At 42.1% G+C, this 20,425-nt stretch overlaps 1 protein-coding gene across 1 annotated transcript in view; it reads right to left on the bottom strand.

Annotated features, from left to right (window-relative positions):
- LOC115263783 (neurotrimin) overlaps positions 1–20,425 on the bottom strand; it is an 866,784-nt gene that overhangs the window by 266,522 nt on the left and 579,837 nt on the right. The window contains exon 3 of the mRNA XM_062846064.1: positions 3,201–3,326. Within this exon, the coding sequence (XP_062702048.1) occupies positions 3,201–3,326 (126 nt within the window). The remainder of the gene's footprint in view (positions 1–3,200; positions 3,327–20,425) is intronic.

The following is a 20,425-nucleotide window of genomic DNA, read 5'->3' as shown; positions in this document are numbered from 1 at the left end:
TCATCGCCGTTGTCGTCCTCGCCAGTGTCGTAACGAATTGACAGCAACACCAGCTGCCTGCGGACTAGCTCTAATAGCGTAGAAAATCGCGCCTTGTCATTACTCCTCGGTATCCACACAATAGCAACAACAGGTGACACACGAAGAGTGCGGCCAACATAATGGGACAAAAGACTCGTGCTGCGAAAAAATCGACAAAACGTGTCACAGTGGGACAGTTTGGAAGGAAACCGTGGTGAAGGCAAACAATATTTCAGGAAATCGTCCGTGAAATTACAACGACGCTGGGAAACCTTATGCTTCAAAATCTGACTAAAACTGATAGATCAATGAACTCAATGGATTATATTCGACCCCAATGGTAATTTCTTCTCATTATGCAGGGAAGCTCCAAGGATCGTTTAATGGAGGTCAAGAAAGTGAAAGAAATTTGAAGAAATCCTCAACACCATCATAAACCAAAATAAATTCATTTTGGTTCTAATAAACTCCTTACAACCAACTTGTTTTGAAATTGTTACTTTGGAAGTTTTGGGAAGGGCAACGGCTCAAAAGGCTGCAAAATATTTTAAGAGGTTTTAAAGAACACCCTAGGCTCAAGATTTTAAGGATATTTGAAAAGATGGGATAAGAGAGCTTCACGAGTTTTATGAAAGTATAAGAAGGGTAAGGGTTCACGATAGTATAATATGGATTTAGGTCTGAATGTTCTCCCTCCTTCAAACTACAATTTAACTGGCCTTGTCAAACTAGCAATGCAGCCACTGTGTTCCTGTCAAACAACTGTTTGTCTTAATAGCATTAATAAAGTCTTGAAAAAAAAAATAAGATGTTTGGTTCCGGAATTATTTTCCGACTGACCTTTCGCAGGTTTAGGTAATTTCTAATCAGAATTTAATTGTGACAACCAAAAATAAACGAAATAAAGCAAATTGCAAATTGTTCCACCGTGCCGATTTGGTGTGGTCCAGAGAATTATCAAGCGACCGCATGACCTCCCAGTGGCACAGTTTAACTCACCCCCGCGCTGCCACAACACCTTAGGAAGTCAATAAAACGAACGACAACAGCCAGCAGCGGTCGCTCGCTACGGTGGCGATATCGTTCATCTGTGTACCAAGCTGCTGTTAAACCTACGGACAGAAATGGAACGAACACCCTCCGAGGGCAAATGGCTACCAGATCCCGTACACAAGGGCAGCACGAGAAAGCCCTGTCGAAAAATCGCATTAAAAAGCAAATATGGGACTTTAATCGCTTATCATTTATCAAACGCCGCCTCAGCAGCGCCGCAACTGTTGACGCACGGATGATTGCTGGAAAGGCAATGAAGTCGACCATCGCGTCGGCGTTCGTATCACGAACTTCACCAGCCAGTCAATGCTCGTTAGCGTGACGGGCACGGAAAATCGAGGGATATTCATCATCCACCGAAATTGGGCGCCTTGCGGAAAAAAATGTGGCCCCACGTTTCAGGTTCAACATGCGTTAGGATAGAAAAGTAACTTGTTTTTAAAGGTTCACCGTCTGCTCATGACCGTCTGAAGCGATTGATGTGTAGATCGATTTTTAGCTTGTGCAGAAATGATGTAGGATAATAAAGTCAATACTTCTATTCGGTTTCGAGAGATTCAGAGTAACACTGAAGTTCTATCTTTTTTTTTCACGTTGTCAGAGTTTTGTACAGTTTTGTCTAGGCTAGTTCTAGCACTAGTTAATGTTTTCGTTCTAGTTGTAGTTATTGTTCTAGTTCTTGTTCTAGATCTTGTTCTAGTTCTTGTTCTAGTTCTAGTTCTTGTTCTAGTTCTTGTTCTAGTTCTTGTTCTAGTTCTTGTTCTAGTTCTTGTTCTAGTTCTTGTTCTAGTTCTAGTTCTTGTTCTAGTTCTTGTTCTAGTTCTTGTTCTAGTTCTTGTTCTAGTTCTTGTTCTAGTTCTTGTTCTAGTTCTTGTTCTAGTTCTTGTTCTAGTTCTTGTTCTAGTTCTTGTTCTAGTTCTTGTTCTAGTTCTTGTTCTAGTTCTTGTTCTAGTTCTTGTTCTAGTTCTTGTTCTAGTTCTTGTTCTAGTTCTTGTTCTAGTTCTTGTTCTAGTTCTTGTTCTAGTTCTTGTTCTAGTTCTTGTTCTAGTTCTTGTTCTAGTTCTTGTTCTAGTTCTTGTTCTAGTTCTTGTTCTAGTTCTTGTTCTAGTTCTTGTTCTAGTTCTTGTTCTAGTTCTTGTTCTAGTTCTTGTTCTTGTTCTAGTTCTTGTTCTAGTTCTTGTTCTAGTTCTTGTTCTAGTTCTTGTTCTAGTTCTTGTTCTAGTTCTTGTTCTAGTTCTTGTTCTAGTTCTTGTTCTAGTTCTTGTTCTAGTTCTTGTTCTAGTTCTTGTTCTAGTTCTTGTTCTAGTTCTTGTTCTAGTTCTTGTTCTAGTTCTTGTTCTAGTTCTTGTTCTAGTTCTTGTTCTAGTTCTTGTTCTAGTTCTTGTTCTAGTTCTTGTTCTAGTTCTTGTTCTAGTTCTTGTTCTAGTTCTTGTTCTAGTTCTTGTTCTAGTTCTTGTTCTAGTTCTTGTTCTAGTTCTTGTTCTAGTTCTTGTTCTAGTTCTTGTTCTAGTTCTTGTTCTAGTTCTTGTTCTAGTTCTTGTTCTAGTTCTTGTTCTAGTTCTTGTTCTAGTTCTTGTTCTAGTTCTTGTTCTAGTTCTTGTTCTAGTTCTTGTTCTAGTTCTTGTTCTAGTTCTTGTTCTAGTTCTTGTTCTAGTTCTTGTTCTAGTTCTTGTTCTAGTTCTTGTTCTAGTTCTTGTTCTAGTTCTTGTTCTAGTTCTTGTTCTAGTTCTTGTTCTAGTTCTTGTTCTAGTTCTTGTTCTAGTTCTTGTTCTAGTTCTTGTTCTAGTTCTTGTTCTAGTTCTTGTTCTAGTTCTTGTTCTAGTTCTTGTTCTAGTTCTTGTTCTAGTTCTTGTTCTAGTTCTTGTTCTAGTTCTTGTTCTAGTTCTTGTTCTAGTTCTTGTTCTAGTTCTTGTTCTAGTTCTTGTTCTAGTTCTTGTTCTAGTTCTTGTTCTAGTTCTTGTTCTAGTTCTTGTTCTAGTTCTTGTTCTAGTTCTTGTTCTAGTTCTTGTTCTAGTTCTTGTTCTAGTTCTTGTTCTAGTTCTTGTTCTAGTTCTTATACTATTCTACGGCCGTTCCTGAAAAAGAATAACAGTAGTATTTCCTCAATACCAAAGCGTACTACTCACCTAGATTTTCGACCTCGCATGGTAGCACCAGAGTGTCTCCGACGACCGCCCGGTACGTGTGCCCTCGTGAAATAAACCGTGGCACTAGTCCGTTGTTTGACGACGAAATACTTTTACTACTGCTACCTGCAAAAAAAACAGAAGACAGGAGAGAGAAAAAGTCCACCATTAGTCACCTTTCACATGGCCAGCTCGAGACGTATATGATGGACCCCTGCGCATCGGAGTAACGACAGCCAGCGTAGCGCAATGGGAAAAGTAAGCGAAACAAGTCAGAAATGAAAGGTTTGTATAAAGTTTTAAATCCAAAGCTGCCGATTAAAATGTTTTCCGAACGTCATGTTGCATTTTGTGCTTTACCGTGGAGCGGCTTTCCCCCGAAGAGCTGACTGACTGAAGACTGAGGAGAGCGCACTGTGAGTGTGCAAACATATCTGGAAAAACTGAAGGGGGTAGGACTACTGGTAGAAGAAGCAAATGTTGGCATAGCGCTATAGTGCTGAACGACGAACGGAACGCATAGCTCTGGAGGTCTCGGTACGGCGCGGTTGGATGGGAAAACTACTTATAGAAAGACAAACATACGTGTCCGGATGAACTAGCTTGGTGTTAGGATTGATTGCTATATTGCCCGGTAGTAGGATAGTAGTGCTGCTGCAAAAATGCTACTGTGTTCTTTAATAAACAGACTTAGAGACTGAAATGTGGCACAGCATGATCCACAAATTGATGTTTCAATTATTAATAAATAGATAAAGTGAGTACATGTGCACTTTTTTCTCGAAAAATATCAATCGCTAAGTTGTTCAAGTTAGTCATTTGTATGTAAGAATTGAAAGCAAAGATATTATCCAAACTTTTTTTATTGAACTTGTTAATACTACTTCTATATGTCATGTTTTTTGCCTTTCTCGTACACCAAAGTGTACCGAAAGGCTATATGTTCACTCCAAAAATGAAATCTTGATAGAACCGCCGGAGGGCCAAGTCTTATATACCAATCGACTCAGCTCGACGAGTTGAGATGATGTCTGTGTGTGTATGTGTATGTGTGTGTGTATGTATGTATGTATGTGTGTGTGTGTGTGCGTGTGTATGTGTGTATGTGTACAAAAATGTCACCTGACTTTTGGATAGTAAATATCATCCGATTTCAACGCTTTATGTTTCAATCGACGCGGAATATTGTCCCATTGTTTCCTATTGAAAGTGGTTTGAATCGGTCCAGCCGTTCCAGAGTTATGGCCATTTAGGTGTTCCGGACCGGTACCCCAGGAAAGGGCCAGATATGAAATTGCAACAAACCCATGCATGCGACCCATCAAACCACGGCATTTTCGATTATCTGATGAACGGCAAGCAGGAAAATAGTGGCAAACTATATCTGAACCGGTAGTGTTCCGGAACCGGTTCCGGGTGTCCCGCCGGAAGTGGCCAAATATAAAAGTGAAACAAACCCATGTATGCGACACATATAATCACCGCTTTTTCTGTAACCTGATGAGTGGTAAACAGGAAAATAGTCTCTGACCATATCTGATCTGGTAGTATTCTGGAACCGGTTCCGGGTGGCCCGCCGGAAGTGGCCAAATATAAAAGTGGAACAAACCCATGTATGCGACACATATAATCACCGCTTTTTCTGTAACCTGATGAGTGGTAAACAGGAAAATTGTCTCTGACCATATCTGATCTGGTAGTGTTCCGGAACCGGTTCCGGGTGTCCCGCCGGAAGCGGCCAAATATAAAAGTGAACCAAACACATGCATGCGATACATCAAATCGCAGCCTTTTCTATAACCTGATGAACGGTAAATAGGAAAATAGTCGTGCTCTCTATCTGAACCGGTAGTGTTACGGAACCGGTTTCGGATCATATCTGAACCGGTAGCATCCTGAAACCAGTTCCTGATGTCCCGCCGGAAGTGGCCTAATTCATACATGCGACACATCAAATCGTAGCCTTTTCGATAACTTGTACGATCAGCAAAAAAAAATAAGCAAAGCCCACATTATAAACTACTGATAGTGTTCCGGAATCGGTTCAAGGTGTCTCGCTGAAAATGGCCGAATGCAAAAAAAAAAAACAAAAATTCGCGACACATCAAATGGCATTTAAGGTATCCTGATGAACGGTTACAAAGAAAAAATATCTCAGATCATGCTTGGGAGAACTAGTAGTGTCCCGGAATCGGTTCCCGGTGTCCCTCCGAATGAGGTCAAATGTAAAAGGGAACCATACCCTATGCATGCGCTTCATCAAATCGCGGTTTTTTCGATAAGCTGATGAACGGTAAAGAAAATTAGCTGAGATTACGTAAAAGACCACCGCTAGTGTTCCACAACCAGGTTTCAGGTGTCCCGCCGGAATTGGTCAAATGTAAAAATGAACCATGTAAATTTTCCGGAACCGGTTAAGAGTGTCCCACTGGAAATGGACATATATAAAAGTGAATCAAACCCATGTTTGCGGTACATCAAATCGCTTTTTTGTCAGTAACCTGATGCATGGATAATAAGAAAATAGGCACAGTCCATAGAAGTTAGCACCGGTAGTGTTTTTAATTCCGGGTAACCTGATTACCAGTTTTCATAAACTCAGACCACATTTAAATACACCGGTAATGTTCCGGAATCATTTCCGGGGGTCTCGTAAGCAGTACAAAATAGACTGAGACTACATAAGAGGCTACCGGTGGTGTTGCAGAAGCAGTGTTGGGTGCTTCAGCGGAATTACGAAAGTGAACTAAATCAATGCAAGCGATGGATATGTGTAAGAAAACCAAAAACCTAAAAAAAACTAAAGCGATCTCGTTAAATCACACAATTTTTGATTCCTGAGACGGTAAATTTACAGTAGGATGGGTCAACGTTGTATGGAAAAATTAAAATTTAAGCGCATCAGCCCCGAACATTCTTTTAAATCTTTATTTGGTGTGTTGTCCGTTGTCATGTGTTAGTGCTTGTTCAATCTGTACAACCTCTGGTTGAAGACGGTGTAGTGTCTTTTTTTTTTAAATTAAATTACTGCGCAAAATTTTGATGCGACTGGAGGGCGAGCACTGTAATGTTGTTTATATTTAAATGTAATATAGCATTGGCAATTCAAATTACTACATTACAAATTTTACATGGATCTTGTAACCAATGATAATAAAATATACACTGAACGACGGCTTGCGGTAATGATAAGCACAAAAATGTTTTCAAATTTACTATGGCAAAACATAATCAACAACCCACAAATGCTTCTTGTATGCATTTTGTTTCCTCTTATATCAATCGGTTCGATAGCCTAGTGGTAGCGTGTCAGCCTGGTGATCTAAAGGTTCTTGTTTCGAATCCGGTTGCTAACAGAGACTTTTTTAATTATCAATCGGGTCCATGGTAAAATTGAAAACCTTAATCTGTTGAATTGAAACGAATTCAGTCTGCACAAATTTAGTGGCGTTGTGTATTTAAATTGACCCTCAGAAGTAATTTCAACCGCAAGCCGTCTTTCAGTGTAGCATAAAGTGTGCAGATTAAACTTTGTCAAAGTGATCTGTGAAAAAGTTAAATCCTGGCTAGTAATTATCATCTTGGTATGAATCAGCCTCCAGTGAAGGTGGTCAAGCAGTCAACTAAAAGGTCTTATACTTTCGGCTCTGCCCATACGTTGAACATAACGTCGGAATAAGTGCCCCAATTCGATGATGACCTTGAATTTCTAAATAAAGTATTCTCATGATTCAGAAATTCATAGGTGGTACAGTTCCAGATCGCCGTTATGAGCATTTCCTCTGTCTCGTCCGTTACCAAAGCACAGAGATTTGGGGCTGATCACTGACTCTAAGGCAAGATTGATTGCGTCGACGGAAAGATTATGAGTACATATTCGACGAGAAAGGCACTATCACCGCTAGGTGGATTAGTCTGGGTTTTTTTTCTATATATATGTAGCGGTACAGTCCTAGACCATAGTGTTGAGACTTCCTTCTTCCAGTCTAATTACACATTCAAAGTTTAGGCTCTTATCGTTAACTCTTAGACTATAGAGAGAGTCCTGATCACGTTCCAGCTTAGGATAACTTAGAACTAACTCGATAGAATTGCACGGATTGCTGGAACCAAGGCTGGAACATGATTTTGTGAGCGTAGTCTTCTTCTTTTTTGGCGGTACTTCCCAAATGGGATAAAGACTCCTTATCAACAGTATTTCATAAGCATATCCACAGTTTTAAATGTCCAATTGACCATTGACTATGGTGATGAACATGGGCGCGTTAGTGTACCTGTAAGTAAAAAAGAAAATCAGGTTAAGTACTGTTCCTTTTAATTCCACTAAGCAGTTGCATCCTTTGACAGATACGTATTTTATCCTCAGCTGGTCGCCTTCAGTGTCTCGTATGAGTCGAGTCACTTCATAGTGAAATTAAAGGAACAGTACTTAACCTGATTTTCTTTCTTCTTGCTTCAGGCTGTTTTAAACTTAACTCATTTGATAAAGATTTGATATTTACAGACGCCATGGACAAATCATCCATATCTCAACATCGTAGAGCTAAAAACTTCTCAATTGTGAGTGCTGGAACGATTTTTCCAGCTCACATCGTCTAATGATCTCTCTTTTCTTAGCAATAATTCATATTTTTTTCGGAGCTCCGACTATTACTATTAGTTTTCCCGAACCAACAAGTGAATAAAAGTTGTAATCTCTCCAACTCCTGTCACCCAGGTACTTCTCCAAAGCCAATCAACAATAAATAAGCTTGAACGCATCCCTCCTTAGGGCCGTCTTTGGCGAGTCGTATGTTATTTTCCTCCGACCCAGAGGCGATCGTTAAAACACTGTTCAGATCAGCAAAGATCGGAAGCAAAGCATTTTGCTTCCGTTATCGCCATTGATATGATGCAGATTGCCTCGGGTTACAGCAGGAGATCGAAAGCAGGCCAATGAGCTTGTGGCCTATTAACTTTTTACGCAGGAGTATCACGTATACCAACCAAGCCACCAGATAAAGATCTTGGTGAAGTTCACTAATGAGTCATTGACCTGCGAGACAATCATACATGGCAGTGGACGCTTAAGCAACCCTTCTCTATCTCCTGTTTAGATACTGGATTGACAGCAAATGCACTCAGTGTTCTAGGTGGACTAGAAGAAGAACCCAAATAACTATGACAGCTGAATAACAACTTGTTTTAAAATTAACCATACGAGCAGCAACTGATGTGCAGCAAAAATGTTTGTTGGGATCACACACCCTTTTTTGTTTCATCTCTAAGCAATGGGGAGTCAACATGACCGCCTCCAACTTTCAACGAATGAAGCAGATAAACATCTCCGACCCACTAAACCTTTCCCATTCTCATTGGAGCCTTCACCTGTCCCGACCTTATCGAGAACCCCTTTTCATCGACGGGCTCAGATCCAACCCTGTAGACCGACACCACGACAGCAACTCTACCAGGACGTTCTCCTCGTGGACATTTATTCGCTATAAGTCGAGTTCGACCGCAGTGCACCGGTAGGACTTCCGTAGTCAGCTCCAAAGCGTTGGACCGTCTTTTTTTTTTCTTTCTTTTAAACCATGGGAGGATAATTTGCTCAGACACCTGTACATGGAGGTCCTGGTTGTGTGGGGTCAAGTGCCGTCCTCTACAAAAAAAAAGTGAATACCAGAACTGTTATTTCCTAGACTCACTGAACAACATTCCCATGGTCGCAAAAAAATCCTTCTTCTCTCTGGAACCACCAAGAAGGCATTGCTTCAGAGAGGATTATCGAACATCGATAACTCACTTTGGGGAGCCCATCAGGGTCGACACCACGCCTGCTTCCAACTGCACAGCAAGCATAAAGAACTGATACCGCGTACACATTGATTTAACCTTCCCGTAAGTAAGGTTCTATCAGCTAGCACACAGAAGGACGTCCTGACATGGGGCCTTCACCTGCGCCGACCTTGCCGAGGATCCCTTACGAAGCGCATGCTCGGATCCAACCCAGTAGACCGACGCCACGACAACAACGCTGCCAGGATGTTTTTTACCGCGATCAGTTATTCGCTGTAAGGGTGGATGTCGACCGCAGGGCACCGGTATAACCTACATAGCCGACTCCAAACCCTTGGACTACCTCTTGTATAGCGTCTGAACTAGCCATTCTCCGAGTCCACGCGCCACCTCCTCTGTAGCTCCAAGACGATTTGGGTGATAGCCGATGAAACGGAATTCCTGTCAAGCTCGTCTTTACACATCCTCAGGACAAGACTGTCTGGAGTCCTGTCACCAACTCATATGTTGTAACTCGCTGGTTCAGCGGGATGAGTATCTTCAGAGTCGTTTATGGTTTTTCATTCACCCAATACTCAGAGGATGATTCATTCGAGCAGGAGCAACATTTAGGAAAACTCTCTACAAAAAGGCTGAATGTATAGGATAGGCAAACGTGTACAGAAAAGGGGTGAAATATTTAACTACAATGGTAATCCATACAAGACGAGACGAGGCTTGACGGTTCCTTTGTGAGCCCGGTGAAACGAAGTAACGGATTATTATTGGTGAAAGACATTGTAAACCCAGGGCTGCTCTTTCTTTCTACTGTTAGGCTACCTTAGGCAATTACGATCTTACGTGACGTCACAATTGGGGTGTCTTACTTGCATGCATTTGAGGTACCCAACTGTCGCGTTTGAAATCGTTTCTTACATTCAGAGTCACTACTGCACTGCAGCGAATCCCCCTCCTCTAACATTGGGCGTAATCTTGGCGGCCTGTGCCTCAGCAGTCTGTTGTGGATGATCTTTTCGAGGACATTCCCCACCGTGTTGATGAAGCATATTGATATATATATGTCAGCGGGTCTTCGAGTGATCTCCCCGCTTTTGGCAATAGTACCAGGCTCTGCCACCTCCAAATCTCTGGAAAAAACTCCTTCGTTCAGGTATTTCTGCATAGCAGACCTGATCATCCCGGCAGCCTCTGCAGTAGCTACTTTTAAAGCCAAGTTAGGAACTCTATCCGGACGCGGGACCTCACCTAAACTAAGGGATTTTCCAATCTTCGTACGTACCCACTCGGTGATCTTCTCCTCATCGCAAGCCCCAGTCCCCAGCTGCCCTACGAAAGGAGGCCAAGGAATTGGATCATGGCGCGGAAAGAGCCCCTTGATGATTCTCTCCAACATCTCTGGAGACTGTTCTGTACACGCAGAACTCGATGTACACAGCGTAACGAGTAACTTTCACGCAGCGACCGAAAAGACAAAAGAATTTTTACGCAGATTTGTGTATCACTGGATCAACACAAAAAATGTGCTGATCCGGTGTTACACAAATCTGCGTGAAAATTCTTTTGTCTTTTCGGTCGCTGCGTGAAAGTTACTCGTGTGCTGTGTTGTTTCATTTAAGAGTGTAGAAGCTAAATATTACAGAGATGCATTTTGAACGCTCATGTGCGATGAGCGTGCCTTAAGTGTTCCCTGATTGCTCTCAAGTGCGTGTTCACACTTTTGAACAAAATCTAGGTAACTAGATGGCTCACACAACGGTGTTCAAAACTGACAGTTCAGATCTAGAGCCAGTCATTTGTCTGCCGAATGTAAGACTCTAGGTGTTCGACGTGACTGCGCTTCCATACCAGTGTATTCAGTCAACTTATCACCAATGAAGATTTATTGGTTATTTTCCAACCAGCAGCCCACCAAATTATCCGATGAGTAAACATTTATTAAGCTTATTATTATTAAGTGTCTTTATGTTGGATGTAGGGTGCAAGATGACCGAGATAAAAACTTCCAATACACTGCGTCAGAAACGGACCGTGGTGCTCCGCACGCCGTACCATGGCTCATATGGGCATCGACCGGAGTACCAAGTAGCACTTCTGGTTCATCATTTTATAATTGGGATGAAACTGATGTCCAGAAAGTGGCCGGGCTCGACCAGGTGCGATGAGCCCTAGATGTTTAGAAGTTTACTGAAAGTGGGTGGAAGCCTTATACATATAGGAAAGAGCAAACCTTCGTAGGTTCTGCAGATATTTTGTATCCAACGATGAACGCGAAAACGTTATGAAAATATCCGATTGACCTCGACCGACAGCCAAGTCTTAGCGGTGATGACCGAATGTAAGTGAAGTCAGCAAATCGTTGCTTAGCTACACAGTGCACTGCGTTCAAACACCCACTAGTGTTTGAACTTGAACATGGCTCACGTGAGCACTGCTTTTGAACAGAACACGTTTAAATGCATCTCTGAGCTAAATATTATACCTCTTGTCTTGGCCATCACGATCCTGTAGGCATCACCTCACGGATTCGCATCGGTTTAATTTGACGTTAGAAAGCCACTGACGATCGTAATATGTTGAGATCGATTTCTCGGCAACGGCCTACATTCTAGAATATATAACAAGTTACGTCTGATTCTGAAATTTCTTAGCCTATTGTTTGAAAAAGGGCGGAGGAAATCTCAACTGTTCCACTTCACGAAAAGTTTGGTAGTTGTCGACCACCGACAATTTCGTTCATCCAAATCATCAGATATTCCTTTACTTCCTTTCGAATAATCTTCACAATCCACGGAATGATTCCCAAAGCTTAGCAAAAGTTATGACAATTATGATAAGAAATGCTTTTCTCTGTATTGGGCAACTAGAACAAAGCAATACTCCTCCCCACCCATTCAGAAGTAACCCCACTGAGTTCGGGAGCCTACGTGGTGGTGGCAAGCTTCAGCGAACCGGCAAAGCGGATTATGGAACTTAATTAAAATCTAAAAGTGCCGAACAAAAAAGTCTCATCACGGGAGACACCGAGTGAAGAAGTTAATTTAACTTTCGTGAGTGCTGATAACCGTTGGGAGTGTGATTTCTGTGCGAGTTGAAAGTCGATTTCTTTTCCGACGGCTTTCTCCTCCTCCCAGGGCCAAAGGGCTGTTGAGTCAAATCTCCAGGGAAGGCTGATACTCTCGATAAGACAATTGAGTTATGTTCAATTCATTCCGGCTGATAAGTAGACTGGAAGTTTTTTGGCTAAATGGAAGAATTATGTTTGTCGGAGATTGTTTGTTGCTCCTGTTAAGCAGTATCATTGAGATATGGGAGCCATGTAGAGAAAAATATGCCTTCTGCTCTGACAAACGGTAAGTCCCCCAGGCCAAATTATTCGAATTCATCCGAATGACGTCAATTGAACGTGTCAGTGGGGAAAACTCAGAATAAGCACCAGTCTCTGCTGCATCCAATCTGTTAGCTTAGTTCTACTGGTTTGCAATCGAAATGCGACCAATCAACTGTTGAGCTGACAACAACCAGCCAATGGATTCAGAGGATGGTGGAAAATTGAGTTCCCGTGATGCTTTTTTTCATTCAATCTGTGTGTACCAAATCGAAAAGCAATACCTACGTTTTGTCGACCGATTCGCAGGAGCAGATTGGAAACATTCAAGTGGTTGCTTCTTCGTCAGCTCGCAGTTGTAGTACGAAGACCGGAGTCAAATTTCTACTTGCACAGTTTGATTGACTTACTTGCACTGGTACAACGGTGCCAGTTCCTACTTTGTGCCAACCACTACCACTAGAATCGTTCGGACCGGTTGGTGACAAATTAATTAACTTAAAACGTAGAACGACACAACGAATGTAAATAAATTTGATTTTTGCAGGTGTACACAGGACACTGGCACCGAAGTGGGCGCTGGCCGGGCTCTGAAGTTGAGAGGGCTAATTGGAAAAGCTGCAATTTCTGGAAAAACGCAAGTTCAGTTGCTGCTGGTAGGTATATGATGGTTTTATGACGCTCGGAAAGGCTCTCAGAAAATCATGCTTTTAGTTGATTGGAAACCGATGGCACGTGTGCGCATGACATGTTTCAGATTACTGTTTGGACAAGCTCAAGTTTGAAGTGCATTAATTGACTGATTACAAATTGTAGCAAATCATCGAAATTTAACTCACAGAAAACTGTAACTGTGAAAGTGCTCATAGAACATTAAGCTGAGAAGCGAGCTTAGTTCCAGGGACGTGTGTGGTATTCCCACGGGACCTAATGTCAAAAAAAATAATGGTATATATTTAATAATAAAAGATAATAAAATCAAACTACAGGAGTGTCTTGTCATTTTTCAACAATAGTATCAAAGAAACTTTTTCTTATTCTCCCAAATCCCAACCCCAAACACCAAGCCAGAAAAGGCAGAAATAAAGTGCACAACTATGAAGTACAGAAATGATGGCTTGTCATCAACAGCTATTTACTTCTCGGGGGATTGCTTAGCGCATCTCATATTTCTTCTTGATTACCGTTCCTTTTTTCGGTCCCACGCCGCCTACGGCTATAAACCAAATTTCAACTCGCCAATTTATCTAATCGCACATAAGCAAAGTGGTCCACCCGAAGTGATTGATTTAATTTTATGGTACTTTTATTTATTCGACCGTACACGATACACATCTAACGACAGCAGCAGCGGTAGCAACCGCCAAAAGAGAGCAAAACGTTCTAAGAATCGCCGCCCATCGTCGTCAGCATTGGCTACCACCGCCGCCGCCGGCTTACGATTGACGGACACTTCCGGAAAACCATCGTCGTCGGTGGGCCAATTCACTTTTCACGGGTTGCGAAACTGCAGAGCGTTTCCGTAACCGCCCGAAGGCGTGAGACTGTAAAGTGAATTAAAGATTTATCGATGATTGGACAAATAAATTGATCCCTGATCGGTGTTTGTGTGTGTACCTGCCTGCCCCGAAGGTTGTTTGATTCCTAGTATCAGCAGTGGCGTTTTGTGGCGAAGACACACATATGTATACCCTTTCCGTATAGCGAACGTGAATCGGTTTTTAGATTCAGAGTTGACCAAGCTGCATCCAAATGCTAATTTAATTGCGGAATGTTCGCGTTATGTTTCTGGTCTGATGGGCAAATTGATCCCAGTGAGAGGCTTTAAGATAAGTGGTTGTAGGGATAATCCTCAACTCATTTAATGAAGCAAGTATTTAAGTAAACATATTGACTGATCAGTATATCCACATAAAATATATGAGTCGCCATAGACGTGCTGCAAGTGGTTCAAGCCAGCCTACAAATCTTAGGAGTATAGAATGTTGGCAAATATAGTAGAACGTGCGAAGAAGAGGGTCTCATCGTCAGGGAGTGCACTCGACACCTGTTGCGACAGGAAAGAAAGGGCGACCACAGATTTTTGCAGTGTCCTTTACAATTCTGGACTCTTCTATATCACTGTCCAACTTGTTCTTAGGTTAGGTTTAGTGCCTTTACTAGTTCATAAGCAGGATAAAAACACTAGTCTTAAGCACAAACCAATAATTTTAAGATATAATAATTGGCAATAATGAAATGTAGCATGAGTAGCAAAATTCCACGTTCGGTGTCTATAGTTCACGTTTTGTTTTCATCTCCTTTTTTTATGTCCTATCAACAGTGACGTGTAACTAACTTTCGTTACGCCCGCTCAGTCCCAAGGACCCCCAGCCCACTCAGGGTCGGCTAGTTCCGCCGAGGCTTCGCAAGAAGAGGGGAAACAAAGGATTGGAATGTTTCACGGCTTTATTCAAAGGTAACCTATGTCCCTACGGCCCTATCTATGCCCCAACGCTGTACTTACGGTAGTGTGTGGTGTCAGTGTGGGGCCCTGATACCGCTGCCTGGAACCGCGCTGCCGTCCTGACCGTCACTTGGCCCTCGTGGAATGGCTTCGCCGGCCGGTGTTTCACGTGGGGCTCACGGGCGTCCTGCCGTGGCCGGCTTGGTACGTCTCGTCCACCGGAATTCCTCTGCGGACCCAGAACACCTTCACTCCACACTCTTGGTCTTGGAGCGGTCTCGCTTCGCCGGCAAGAATGGTCCTCGTAGTCTCGGCACGGCTCTCAAAGTAGGTTCCAGTCCAAAACCTGGGCTTCACTTCTCCGCTTTCGTCCTACGCTTCGGATACCGTTCACTGCTTGGGGTGTAATTCGTCACCAGCTCGTGGATACTATGGCACCACGGCTTTGGACCCGACTCCGTCTTCTTCTGCACCACGGATTGGGCCTGATTAGCGCAGCCCGTCCACGCGGTCTACAAACGGTGAGTATTGGCCAGCACTGTGGGGTTTGTGGATCTTGCCGTTCGAACTGGCACTGTCGTTCGCTGCCAGTCACTGGCCACAGTTCACTTTAGGGGATCTAAACGTTCCCAATATTTTTAAAACACTTTTGATTAGATTTAGTCTTCGAGAGGTGTTGAAGCTATCGTAGTCCTCTAGCAAGTGGACGAGTCTCGGGCTCCCGACCTACTCGGAACCAGCGAATAGCCCTTTTTTCGTCTGTTGGTAGCTGCTCAAGTGCCAAACTGTATCGGCTACCAAGCGCAGTCAGCGTGGGGTGTAATGTGGGTGTGTGGTGTTGTCTGTCATTTAACAAATTGTGTTCTGTGTATAAAATTTGATTTGACTGTTTGCCGTCCTCCTATCTATCTGATATGATAATTGCATGGGTATTGTTTATATATAGCTGCATGATTTTGTAATATTTTAGGTATTTATTTATTTATTTATTTTATCTTAATATTTAGCATAATCTCTTCTACTAGCTAGCTAATGAAATCCTTTGTGTTCCCTCTTAAATTTATTTATTTCACTGAGTCAGACTGAAAATCTTTGAAAAAGAGTGGACATCGCGAAGCGACTGGTCACAGACGGCTTGTCACTGCAGTGGTTGAACCGTTTCGGATAGGGTGCCTATCTCGACGATTGTAAACGCGATGGCTTTTGCGCCACTCTCGCGAACGAGAGACCACCGGTTCATATTTAAGTTTGCCCGACTAATGTGATGACTCTCCTCTCAAGAGCTTCCTCGAACGGCCGCTAGCTCAACTAAAAAACCTCCAAAATCTAATATAAAACGTACAAACTGAGTCAAAAACCGGAAATTTACATGAAAAGAGAGTTAGAACAAAATAAATAACAACAAGCAAACAAGTACAAGTCGCTGAAGTGAATTTATTAAACGATATCTAAATAAACAAACAAAAAAAACAATTGAAACAAGGAAAAACTAAACAATGGAATTCGTTTAAACGTATATTCTTTTTCACAATATGCTCGTCAAATGGTTCGTGTTGTGTGTATGTGTGTGGGTGTGTGTTATCATGGCCATGAACTAAAAAACGACGTACCTGCGCAGGCTTTTTCGTGGTCGGTGCTTCGTGGCCAATCGTCGACGTTGCTTAGCTCCCGTTAATGTTCGCCGGATTAAAGGTGCGGAGGGGGAGTGTCGGCAGTCCGGTACTCTGCCCGTTCGTACTTAAACCGCACGCGGGTAGGCCGGATACTCACTACTCTCCGTTTGACTGCCAGTTTAGGCGGGCGAGGAGCAGCAAAAATGGCTTGGAATCCAAAATAAAAAGCGTCTTGGACGCTAAGGTCCAGAGACGAGACACAAAATTAAAACAATATACACTAAAAACGAATTCACTTTCAATAATTACCTTTTAGAAAACAAACAAATGCTCAGGGAACAGAGTGTCTGCCCCTGGCGACTAAATCCACAATTTAAATAACTACAAAGACAAATAAATTTAAATTCACTTCAAACTACACTGAATTACTAAACTACTATTCTAATAAACACTACACACCTTTAAAACTGTACAAACTGGGAGAAGGTCGCCGAAGCTCACTTCTGCTCTCCAGCCGACTTAACTATAAAGTGATCGAGTCAAGTCGATTTCTCTAGTCAAGTAAATTTCCTGCTATTGAAGCAGTCGTCTATTGAATCTACAAACTATTATATACAAGTGCGTAAAATTTAAATCGCACATGGCGTAAAAACTATTTAACGCCATCGAAAAAGTCCTATAAGATACAACATGAATCGTCATTAGCTTAGCCTAGATAAAAACCATATATGAAACGGATAATCTATACTAAATGAAACGGCTCAAACTCTAAGGCAAATCAACGAATCCAATTCAATTAAGATTTTACTTGAAAAGATAAAAACGTCAAAAGCTACAAATTAACTAAAATAATCATGAAAACTAATAATGAATTATAAAAAAAAACAAATTTTAAAATCAAAATCGAAATATTCAAAAAATTTAACAATTTAATCTAACTGAATTCAAACTTTATTTTACTTAAACAGAATAAAAACGTCAAAACGTTACACGATTCCGGTAACAGTCTCCCCCGGTGCTCCCCTTCAGGGCCAGCACTTTGCCCATGTACGTCGAGCACTGCCAGCCTAGTTGTCGGTCGTCTGTAGATTCCATGATGAGTTTGTACGGTGGCTTGGCGCACTCGGCCAGTGGTGGAAATTGATCACGAACGTGTGCTTACGCGCCAGAGCGTTCATGATTAACAAAAATTTTTATCATGAATAATCATTGGTGATTAAAATTCCAATTTTGGTGATTATTGATTATGATTAATGATTAATTTGATTTTTAGGATGATTAAAGATTATGATTAATGATTAAAATTAGTTTTATCTGTGATTAATGATTATGATTAATGATTAAAAACGGCTCATTGATTAAAAATCATGATTAATCATGATTAATCAATCACAAAAAACTGGAAATGATTAAAATATATTTATTGTTTAACATGTTTTTGAAGTTTCAAAAGTAAAAGGTAACTCTGTCCGGGAGATTTTTGTAAAAAGTTTTAAAAATTATATTATTTGAAACAGCATTTGAACCAATTTAAATTGGATTATATATTTTATATGATGAATCATTTTTGGTGATGAATGATTAATGATTGATTAATATTCTTTCTTATGATTATAATTACTGATAAATGATTAGATTGCAAAAACAGTGTGATTAAGATTAATGATTAATGATTAAATGAGATTTTTTTGTGATTATGATTAATGATTTTGATTAATCTTAATCATTAATCATGATTAAATTTATGATTAATCATTAACACTCTGTTACGCGCTACAAAAAAATGCCATTGCATCGCAAACCTTTGCTATGTGATTGTGTTCGCACGTTTGTGGCTCACGATCGTACGACACGAACGCCAACGAGTGCATCGCATCTTTTGCAAGCGCGATGCTTTTTTATTTTAGAGGTTCGCGGCCGATATTTTTGTAATGAAATCAAATGTTGGTAAACTTTTTCGTGGATACCACTTATTGGTATAATACCTGACCAGTATAATCATAAAACACCCAACTAATTACCTTTAAGTGTACAAAAAATGGCAACAAACCAAGTGATCTACATTGCGATCCTTCTGGCGAACCAACTGCGATTCTGCTCGTTCGACATTTGTTTTGTGTTGGTTCGTCGATTCGGGAAATCGTGAACCGTTCTCTCTTTTTGGGTTCGCGAGCGCGAGAGCAAAGATTGTGTTTGATGCGAACCAAAAAAACACGTCAAGCGCATGATGCTTTCCACCACTGCTAACCATGCCTCGTGGCCACTCACTACTAGCCCCGTCCGCGACCAGGACAAGATCACCTTCAAGGGTCTGGTTTCGTTAAACCGTTTCGGTTGTCTCCTGATAATTGGAAGATACTCTACAAGGAAACGCTGCCAAAACTTGTCGAGTTGACGTTGTATTTTTCCCCACGTATCACGAAGATATTTCTGCGATTTCCCAATGCTCACACCGCCCTGTTTCGCTCCACTAGAGATACCCAGAAGGAAGTGATTGGGTGTCAAAGCTTCAGACTCCTCAGAGTCCAAGGGCAAGTATGACAGAGGCCTCGAATTGACAATACTCTCTACTTCAACAACCAGCGTTTGCAGTTCCTCATCGGTTAATTTCCCCTCTGAATATGCATCATTCATGGCTACCTTGACAGACCGTACCAACCTTTCCCATGCACCCCCCCTATGTGGAGCTCCAGGAGGAATGAAGTTCGACTTCGTGAATGTCGTGGGCAATTGCTTGTCGATCTGCTCTCGTAATATGCGTTCCGCCCCCTGAAAGTTTGTTCCGTTATCGCTGAAGATTTCTATCGGCGATCCTCGGCGACCGATGAACCGTCGCACACAAGAAATACAGGAGGCTGTTGACAAGCTATACGCTATCTCAAGGTGTACGGCTCGTACCGTGAGACATGTAAAGAGGGCAATCCACCTCTTCACGTTGGAACGTCCTACTTTTGTTAGAAGTGGCCCAAAATAATCCAGACCAACATAGCTGAACGGGCGGACATTCATCGCCAGGCGGGCTGGAGGAAGTGCCGCCATCGGTGGATTGCACGGGCGTGTCTTGCGAATTTTGCACAGCTGACATCTAAATGCGACCTTCTTCACGATTCTCCGCAAGTTTGAAATGGCGTAGCGTTGACGAAGCTCGTTGACAATGGTTTCGTTGTTACCATTCCGATAGCGGCGATGATAGTCTTCTACCAAAAGGTTGACAGCATTGTGTTTCAATGGCAGAATTATGGGAAACCGGGCATCGTAGGTCACGTTCTCCGCAGCAACAATACGGCTTCGCTGCCGCAACAATCCGAATTTGTCAAGAGCGGCCATCAACTTGACCAAGTTCTAGGGGTAGTTCCATTGATTCGGATTTATTCTTCTCCAAGGTAGCAATCTCGTCTGGGTAACTTTCACGCTGTATGTGTTTCAAAATCGTCCATTCTGCACTGAGCAACTCAGCTTGTGAAAGCGAGTTATGAAGCTTTTGTATTAGCTTAGCAATGTTGCAGATGAAACGTAAAACGTAGGCTGCGGTGCGCAGCATCCTATTCCATGATGAAAAGCGTTCAAAGTCCAGTGTCGTCACGAATACGAAATGGAACATTACTGACGGTCTGATGTCGTCGGTTGTATGGGATTGTCTCTTCTAGGCTACGATTCTTCTGGATGTCGCAGGAATTTTGGCCCGTTGAACCACTGGCTTTCTGGACTGAAGTAAGGTCCACGACCCCACTTGGTTGCCTCATCTGCTGGGTTATGCTTGGACGGAACCCACTGGCATTCGTTGACGTTCGTAGTCTCCAAAATTTCCCCAACTCTATGAGCCACGAAAGGTTTGTAGCGCCTTGGATCTGAGCTGATCCATGATCTCGCTGTTGTGGTATCCGTCCAGAGTAACCGCTTGGAGAATATGATAGGGTGATTATCCTGGACGATTTTGAGCAAACGTGCACCAAGGACACACCCTTGCAGCTCTTATCTCGGAATAGACATCGGTTTGAGCGGAGCAACCTTGGATTTGCCGGAGTCCAAAACACAGGTGAACGATCCATCTCCAACAGCCGTT

Source organism: Aedes albopictus, chromosome 1 (genome assembly GCF_035046485.1).
Source record: "Aedes albopictus strain Foshan chromosome 1, AalbF5, whole genome shotgun sequence".
NCBI classification, from domain to species: Eukaryota; Metazoa; Arthropoda; class Insecta; order Diptera; family Culicidae; genus Aedes; species Aedes albopictus.
This window is presented reverse-complemented; position numbering and strand designations above follow the sequence as displayed.